Consider the following 9,782-nt stretch of genomic DNA (forward strand, 5'->3'; position numbering starts at 1 on the left):
CGTGCTCGGTGGAAGACAAAGCAACTGGAGAAGGACTACGAGGCCCTGAGATCTAGTTATGATGCACTCAAGACTGATTATGATAACCTGCTCGACGAGAAGGAGAAACTTCAAGCCGAGGTAATCCATTCAGAACTTTCACAAAGAATTTGGTTCTTTAAACACTGCTTCTGGTCTGCCAACCACACCTATTCCTTAATTACTTCTTCAAACTTTGAATATATTGCATTTGTTTCTTTAAGTTATCTGCTGCTGTTGAAGCACTAAAAATATAAGAGGTCAGATGAAATATAGTGTAGGAGTATAACATGGGACTATTGACTATCTTATTTTCATCTATCACTTTCATTCTGATCTATAATAGTTCCTGATCTGTTTATATATGGACAGGTTGGTTAACATTTTGCAACTGTCTCGGATGGCATATTGCATATCTTGGATGTTTCAACAAACTAATCTAATTCTGTCTTGCAGTCATTCTACGCATTACTTGTGATGCCTGCATAATGTTTTTAGGTCTAGAAAGGTGTAAATCCTGACGCTTCTAGCTAAATCACTAGTTTTTTTTTTCCTCTTGTTTTTTTCTCTCGTCATATTGCGGATTGCTACTAACGAAAGCAGTAGATGGACATGTCATGTATACTATATGTTCATTGCTACTGAAAGGAAAGTTTGACACAGCATCCTGCCTCATTTCATCTGTTCAATGGGCTGATTTTTTTTTGTGAATTTAGTATTCTAAATTATGGAACCATTGCCCTCATCAACTGGAGCTTCATCTTGACAGGTTCTTTCTCTCACAAACAAGGTCTTCCTCAAAGACAAGGATATCGGCAGCTCGGAGCCATTTGAATGCACCAAATTTCCTCACCAACCGCAGAATATGGTCTCGGATCCTATGGGTGAGATGAAAAGAGTAGATGGCCAGGTCACAGTATGCAAGCAAGAGGACCTCAGCTCGGTCAACAGCACCGTGTTAGACTCCGGGAGCCCTCCCTACATTGATGAAGTAGATCATCGCTCCACACTGATGGAGCCTGTGGATTCTTCCAATGCTTTTGAACCTGATCACTCCGATCTCTCACATACCGAAGAGGTTGATGAGGTCCAAGGTTGTGGCTTCCTGAGGCTTGAAGACAATTTGAATAATTACAGGTTCCCTGCGGAGGACCAGTCCTATTGGCTCTGGCCTTGACTCATACGATGTTCGATGTGCACCTATTTATTGTGTTTTCTCTGTCTTGCGTGATATTTATTTGGTGGTGAATAATTAGAAATAAGCCATTTAGTGGCAACCAACGTCTAGAAGGTTTGTGAAGCCTTTCGTCTTTGTATTGAGTTGTTCTTATATAATAAAGTTGTATAGTTTTCGTGGTAAAATTCGTGGCAATGGAAAGGTACCTTGGTCAATGTCTTGGGAATAGATAGGTGGTCCTCTCTTTGGAGATGGTTGTCTGAATGCTCGAGTGGTTTTTGTCCATTTGCGTGACTCGGATTGCCACTAAACTGATGACTGGAGAAATTTCAAGGCTTATTTCGGAAGAAATTATATCCAGCTCAGCGGTATATCATGCTAGTAAAATACCGCTCCATCTACGTGAAGCCGGTGGAATTTAGATCTCATGGATTTGTATCAGATCGGCCTCATAAAAAAGGATCTCCTCCATCGATCGGATAAACATGATCAGCTCTCTCAAAATACTTAATCTCAAAGTGATCTTATCAGATCGGTGATCTCGGAGAAATCTAGTGGGAGGCTGAGATCCTCCAATGCCCGACAAGATTGAGAAATTTGATACCGGTCCGACCATAAGAGACGTGACAAAGGCGGTGACATCAAACAAAAAAGCAGGGCGGGGGTGGTTGTATGCTAGCCTATTCCACGATGAGGTAGATGTAGGCCAGAAGACTAGCCATGAAGTGGGGACAAGGGTTATGCTCCTCCTCATGCTTCACCAACGGTTCCATTCATGGACAATGAGGTTTGTGCTCCTCCTCTCGATCATAAATGACATTTAGGTCAGTCCACTCAATCCCCTCTCTAATTAGGACCTTGTATTATCTGCCAGAAAGCCTAGATCCTTCATCACCCATTCGTGTAAAATCTAACAATTATTTTCCCTCTCCATCGGCTCGTGTTAAGGTGCAGCAATTTTTCAATCTCCACTGAGAGGGGATGGCGCATTCTGCTAAATCACTCGAACGGACAAGATGGTTCAAATCGAATAAAAGAGTGGCACCAAGGAAATCGAGGTAGAGACGGGAGAAATTATTGATTAAAAGTATTCTGTTACATGGATTTTAGACCATCCAATAAAATGTGGCCATATCGTTCAGTGATTCAAACTTAAAACTTTTTTATTTAATTAAAAAAATATGAATAATAAATAAAATATGATTTTTGCTGATTTTTTAATCTTATCGAATGATGTGGTCATATTTTATTAGAATAATTCTAGCCTATAAAATCCTCAACAACGGTCCGCTTCTCTTGCTCTTTTTCTTTTTCTCTCTCTCTAATACTGATTACTGAGGTGGCTAGAATGTCCGTCTAATGGAATATTATTTGCACAGTATACTGCTGAGCTGGTATCACTGAGCTGGAGTGTTCTTTTGTCCATTTGAAGAACTTTCATGATGAACCAAGAGTTTCGAGGCCTGTTACAGGGACAGATGGGGGAGAAAGCACGGTCCTTTCCCATGCTACCCTGAGGATGCGTTTTTTTGCATCGACGTGATATGGCAGAGGCCTTTCAGTGAGAACGAGAGACTAGGACGTGGTGGGAGTACTCCTGAGAATGTAAGGCGGGTAATGTTTGTGCTGCCGAGCGGTCCATCTCAGGGATGGATCATGACCTGCGCGTGATATATAATACCATGTTGTTTAATTTATCGGTGAGAGATGCTTGCGGAGTTCGTGCTCTGTCCCAACTTGCATCGTTCTATTGGACGATAACAATTGCGAGTTTTCATTAATTGTAAACTAGAATTTTGCTTATGCTATGCATGTTATACTTGGAAAAATTCAACGTTGAAGAGAACCAAAAATAATAATAATAATAACAGTGCATGATTTAGTTTTTTAATTTATTAAAATATTAAGATAATAAAATTAAAACTTCTTTATAGTCGAACGGGAGAAATTGTCACCGACTGTTTACCGAAGTATGCATGATGGTCGCTGTGCAATGAAGTAGTCATCTTCTCATTCTTTTTTGTAGTATGAATATTATTTTTAATAATATGTTATGCATTTTAGACACCAAAAATATGATGGTGAAGTCCATAACTTCAATGCATACCATTGATGTGTTTCAGCATTAGTGTATGTTGTGAATTGAAAAGACATGTGATGTACATCTATCTAAAAGCTAATTAATTTAGTCTTCCATCTTGATTCGCATGTATGATTTTAAAAGATGTTGACTGGGTTATTGAATAACTCATGATGTGTTTATGAAAAATGTTATCCAACCATCAATCTTTAAAAAAAATAATTCTTAAAATATGCAGAACAATAATAATAAAAAAAATGCAAACTATGATCCATAAATTTTAGTTCATCTCTTGAAAAATGTGACCATTATTTTGCTATTGTCACGTTGATAAACTGTCCAATTTGAACACCACTCTTCAACCTGCACCAACTCCTGGTTGTGCCAACCATGAACTTACACAAGACGATTAGGAGGCGGCAGTTCTGTCAAAGACATGGCAGATGAGGCGTGTTTTACCCACAAGATAGCATTAACTAATAATAATAATAATAATAACCTTTAGATGAATTGAATTAAGTAGGGAATTTGGAACAGTTTTTGCTTGGCACCAGTCTAATGATTGGGTCCATGCTTCGCCGTATGCCACGTATTTTGTTGCCTACGTCTCGGTTCGAGAGGGGACGAGGAGTGACGCGTCCCCATGATGCGACCTGTCCGTGTACGCGTCGACTTCTGGTGGTATATTTATAACCAAGCTCGCCACGCAAGCACCTCCAACACCGCCACGGAACCAACCACCAGGCGGGACCCACGTGGCTGCCAGCTCCGCGCAAGTGGCCTCGACACGTCCTCTCACTCGACGGCAAGGTGGGTCCCATACTTCTTGGCGTCTTCCGGGCCGTCCATTTCCGCGGCGGCAGCGGGATAAAGAAACGGGGGGTGGTCCCAAATTGGAGCCCAGATGGCACGGTTTCCGCACTTTCTAAGGGCGAACCCAACCCTGACCGACCCGGCCCGACCCTCCTTTGGACAGTTGGCATGGTTGGCGTATCAGCGTCCACGCAAGCACCTTTTATGTCACACGCGTCTATCTGTGATACGACAACATTCAGCACGTGAAACACCACGGATAGGTACTGTGGGTACGTCATCCACGATTTTGTTAACGTCTTATATTACTTAAATATGTTCAATTAACTTAAACTAACAATAAGCGGGGAAAATGTGCATCCAATGAACGTCTTTGGAGCGTCGGCACAAACTGTGAAACGAACGAGGTTTTATTTATTTTTTTATATCTTGCGTATGACAAGCAGAGGGGTGGCGTGGTTGCTGATCTCATTCATGCGTTTTACCCCGGGGAGTAGATCCTCCGGTAAGCCGCAATGGTAGGTGGGGCGGACACCCAAGAGAAGACTATGGATCTTTGGTTGCATACCTTGCGTGCAACGTTAACGGTCTTCTCGGTATTTTTTTTTTTTTTTTGATTGATTGAAAATATAATTTTATCCACAGAAACTTATGCGTACATGTCTGTCAGTATAAGTGAAAACAGAAAGCCAACAACAAGTTGTAACTTATACAAGCCTAAAAACTGTGGAGATATATATTGACAATATCCTATCCTGACAACACATACATTTTGTGAAGTATATAAAAAGTGTACGATGAAAAAGAATGATTGAGTTATGTGCCCAAAAAATTGAGCAAAAATCAATTGAAGGTTTGCTACTTGTATTGTATTGTATCTTTCTATAGCTATGAATTAGCAACAAAGACGGCGAAGAAAATAACATCAGTAGGGTATAGGCACCATGAACAAAAGCCTGTTCTATAATGAGAGATAATGTCCAAGGCGAACATGAAGAAAGAAGGTCGCTGCCACTAACTGCATCCTCCTAGTAAAGAAATATTAGATATTTGAAATTATGAAACCAAAGATAGCTTGTAAAGCATTGCAAATTCTGGCCATTTGATGAATCCTGCATCCATATAGAAGATCCAATGTAAGAAAGAAATATTTATATTAGCAACTGGATGAACTTTCTGTTAATTCTGCAAGACAACAAAGAACCCATGTTAATAAAATATTTTTTTTTTCTTTTTTCTGATACTTTTTTGCTACTATTTTTTTTTTTCTTTTTTTTTTCTTTCCTTTTTGATTCTGCTTTTTTGATTCTTCATTTTCAATCTCGGACTCTTTTTTTCTTTTATTTTTCCAAGGATATGATATATATGGCCAATGTCTGAAACATTGAAAACAGTACACCCATACATAGACCAAATTCAGACAATGGAAGAAGATGCCTAAAATGAATCATCATGTTGTGAAATTCCATAGAAGTATAGAGTTCCGACACCACGAACAGAAATACGAATTAATATATGCATTAAGTGAAGCAGCAGCAAGGCATGCACTCCAGGGAAGAGCCATTGTCATTTTGAACCAAAGATAGGTTCCAAAACCATGGAGACTCACCCTATGGGCCAATTTATGTATCTATGCCCAAAATACTTGTATGCTGGCAGCCGTATGTACAATATAAAATTTCACTACTATGTTCCATGCGCAAAGAAGGTGACCAAGTATTGAAGATTCTGACATTTGTGCTGGAACATAGAGCATAAAGATGATTCAATTGAAGAAAAATATGACTACATTTATAAATGTAGTGATTTCCTCTTAATGCTGCAGAACAAAAGATATCTAATGTTAGTAAAATAAATTCTTTCCTCTTTTTTTGATTTTTTTCTGCTATTTTTTTTGTTTTTTGCTGTTTTTCCTTTCTTTTTGTTTTTGCTTTTTTGCCTTTTTATTTTCGATCTCTTTTCTTTTTTGTTTTGTTTTTTCAGTAATATGATACATTTGCCAGATGACTAGGATGCATGAAACAGTAGACTGACACAGTGAACCATTTCAGGCAAAACAAGAAAATGCCTTAATCGAAGCTATAAGTCATGGGAGCCAAAGGAAGTGTAGTATGCCTTCAACCACCAAGAGAGTCAGGAATTAAAATGTTTGATCAGTGAAGCACAATAGTAGGACCTCTGATGCCCTTTTGGAAAGATGACATTGATGAACCTTTCGCTGTTTAATGTAATGCTAACCACCGCAGTTGATCAGGTAATTTTAGAAACTGTGTCAAGATTTACAGAAGCAATTATATATGATAAATGCACTTCCGACAGCAGATAATCTCCCTTATGCAGCATTCAAAAACATTGGAGCCTAGTGAAAGTGATATGTGAGCACATGAGGCACATATCCTCTTCTTTCAATAGGCTGACCAAAGAATTCTTAACCACCATCAATAAGCAGTGATACAGATGCACAGCATTAGTATTTTTGCTTTTTTCTCTCTTTTTCTTCTAGTCCTTAGATATTTATTGAATATCATATAAAATTCCCTCTGAACGTTCAACTTTCACCACAACAATGCAATTGGTGATTTGAAGATGTGGCTCCCCAAGACTTTGGTGATATTCCTGCACAAATAAGATATTAGCATCAGAAAACTGTACAAACCGACCTTAAAAGCAATACAACACAAAGCAATGAGACTGATGTTCCCTAGAGGAAGTAATTTGTATAGGATTGTATGTATGGCCTCCATGTCCTTCGCTCTTTCATCCCCTTCGTTGATATAGAACTCCATATCTGTCTGCATTAAAAAGATATAAACAATATGAGTCAATCTCATTGAGACTATTTCATTGAAAATCATCCGATCTGGCCTTAGTAGCTGAATAATTTGCCACTTGATTTTCCTCCTTATATATGTGAGCCAGTTGAAACTCTTGCAATTGGAACCGCCAAATGAAAATACCCCATAAAAAAGAGAATTTTTTAGCCAATTGATTTTTCAATACTTCAATCCACTGAATAATAGTACATGAATCACCTTCTAAAATAATATGAGTTGCATTAAATTTAGTAACAACAATAGACATATCTAAACAAGCAACTATCATTTCAGCAAAAGGCACAGAAATATTAAATAATTTTTTTCACTAGTCTGCAAGATATAAGCTGCATAGTCTCTAAGAACATAAGCTAACGAAGCCTGTTTTTATACAAGAGAGCCAACAAAATTGATTTTAATAAACCCATAGGGAGGGGATAGCCAAGAGACTGATAGAGATGTATTGCTCTTGGCAGCAAAAAATTGAATGCTACCCCAGTGCCTATCCGGGTACAAACTAGGACCACTGATATAACTCATGGCTCTACGTAGAACTTGCATAAGCATAAAAATAGTATGACTAAAAATGCACTCATTTCTTACCTGCCATATTATCCAAGTAACACAAACCACAAAAGTTTTCTCCTCCTTACTAACATTGGCATTTTGCATAAAATCAAACAAGCTTGTCAAAGAAATGAACTCTGAAGGTATTAATTGCATATGAGAAATATACCTCCAACAGCGATATGCAATAGGACATGCGGTGAAAAAAGATTACAATCTTCAATAATATCCAAACAAATATCACAAAACTCATTATTAGAAGAAATTATTTTACAATGAGCAAGATACTGTTTAGTTGGTAGACGAACCTATAGTAATTACCACCAAAAGTACTTAACACGAGATGGGAGTGGCTTGAAAAGATGGCCATATTCATGCAAAGTCGGTTGCTAGTCCATAAAAGACATATCTTTAAGGGAAATATGAGGAAGCTTTGATAGTCCCCAAACTAAAATGTCCTCCTTTGTTGATATCGGAAGAGGTATTGCAAGCACCAGGTGCAAAAGATCATTAGATAGGAGCTGAGATAAATTTTTAGTTAACCACTGATGAGAGTTGTCAATATATTTAGAAAGATTTTTTTGATAAATATCAGAGTCCATATTAACAAATGTTGGCCACCATTGTAAAGGACAAATAGAAATCCAAGGATCAGTATAAATATTAATATTATGTCCAGATCCTATCATGTACTGAAAATAGAATTGCACATTAATCCCTTCCATACAAATTTTCTTCCAGATGGCTGAGCTAGATTTCGGTGGGGAGTATCTTATCCAGGAGCCAGAAAAATGATATTTACCTTTAATTAATCTTACCCATAATGAGTCAGAATGTAAGATAAGGAAAGCTGCCAACCTCCTAATGCATTGCTTTTTACGATAAATTAAAGATGTGACACTAAGACCTCCATTTACTTTTAGTAAACAAATTTTATCCCAAGTAATATGATGAAATCCTCTAGTATCCATTGAATGTCCCCATAAAAAAGCCCTAAATTTCTTTTTCATTTGATTTAAAATTATAAGCGGAAGATGCACAGCACTTAAAATATAAGTTGGAAAAACTAATAACACAAATCGAATAAGCGTAGCTCTACCAGCAAAGGATAACGTGCGCCATTTCCAAGCACCAATTTTTGATGAAATTTTATTTATAAAATATTTATACTGAGTAATTCTTAAGATGTTTGGAGACAAAGGGATGCCAAGATAAGTCCAAGATAGAGGATGAAAAGAAAAATGCAAAAGATATAAGATGGACTCTTTCACAGCAGAGGAAACAGAAGATGAGAAACAAATAGAAGATTTATTATGATTAACTCATTGACCAGAATATTGACAATAGGTATCAATGATAGAAGCAAGAACAATAGCATTTCTAGTCGTGGCCCAGGCATAGAGCAAGTAATCATCCGCATAAAAAATATGAGAAAAATAAGGTCCCCCTCTAGGACGATAAATATATAACAATTTATTCTAAACAACCGTGGTTAAAAGATTAAAAAAAATTTAAGCCACAAAGATGAAAAGATAAGGGGAAAGAGAGCAACCTTGTCTAATACCATGAATGTTGGTAAACCAGTGTGTAGGTGATCTATTAATGAGCAGAGCAAATTGAGAAAATTGAATGCAAACTTTGATCCAAGTAATAAAAATTTGATGAAAACTACACATGTGCATAATATGAAACAAAAAACTATAATTTACTCTATCATATGCCTTCTCCATATCAAGTTTCATCATCATTAGTCCATGTGATCTGGATGCCCTAGCTAAAGAATGCATTAACTCTTGAGCAATGAGAATATTGATGAAAATGTTTCTACCTGAAACAAAAGCACGTTGCTCCTCAGATATCAAGGAAGGAAGAACAGACTTAAGATGAGTGACCAAAATTTTTGCCAAGATTTTATATATAGTATTACATAAACTAATTGGCCTATAATCGTTAGGTGTTTGAGGAATAGATTTTTTTGACAAAAGAATAATGAAAGTTTGATTCCATGTAGATGACAACATACCTATGTCAAAGAAATGTTTGACTGTTAATATTATATTATTTTTAATTATTGATCACAAATGCTGGAAGAATAATGCAAGAAATTCATCTGATCCTAGAGCTTTATCAGATTGCATATTATGGATAGCATCTTCAATCTCTGTATCTGACACTCGTTTAGTTAGATCCATGTTTTACACAAAAGAAATTAAAAGAGTTAGCAATAGATAATCTAACTGCGATACATTTTCATCTTGTTGCCAATGGTGCATGAAATGATCAAGTAACAAACTATGAATGTTCTCTTGTTTAG

At 37.2% G+C, this 9,782-nt stretch overlaps 1 protein-coding gene and 1 long non-coding RNA gene across 2 annotated transcripts; both read left to right on the top strand.

Moving 5' to 3' along the window:
• Positions 1–6: 6 nt before the first annotated feature.
• LOC140856159 (uncharacterized) lies at positions 7–1,233 on the top strand. Its single transcript, XM_073253316.1, has 2 exons — positions 7–120; positions 788–1,233. Exon 2 carries the CDS (start codon positions 884–886, stop codon positions 1,193–1,195), a length of 312 nt encoding a protein of 103 aa, XP_073109417.1. The 5' UTR covers positions 7–120; positions 788–883; the 3' UTR covers positions 1,196–1,233.
• A 614-nt stretch (positions 1,234–1,847) lies between these two features.
• LOC140856160 (uncharacterized) lies at positions 1,848–2,998 on the top strand. Its single transcript, XR_012139510.1, has 2 exons — positions 1,848–2,253; positions 2,575–2,998. It is a non-coding gene; the product is annotated as an uncharacterized lncRNA (long non-coding RNA).
• The last annotated feature ends 6,784 nt before the right edge of the window (positions 2,999–9,782 follow it).

Source organism: Elaeis guineensis, chromosome 3 (genome assembly GCF_000442705.2).
Source record: "Elaeis guineensis isolate ETL-2024a chromosome 3, EG11, whole genome shotgun sequence".
Classification (NCBI taxonomy): domain Eukaryota; kingdom Viridiplantae; phylum Streptophyta; class Magnoliopsida; order Arecales; family Arecaceae; genus Elaeis; species Elaeis guineensis.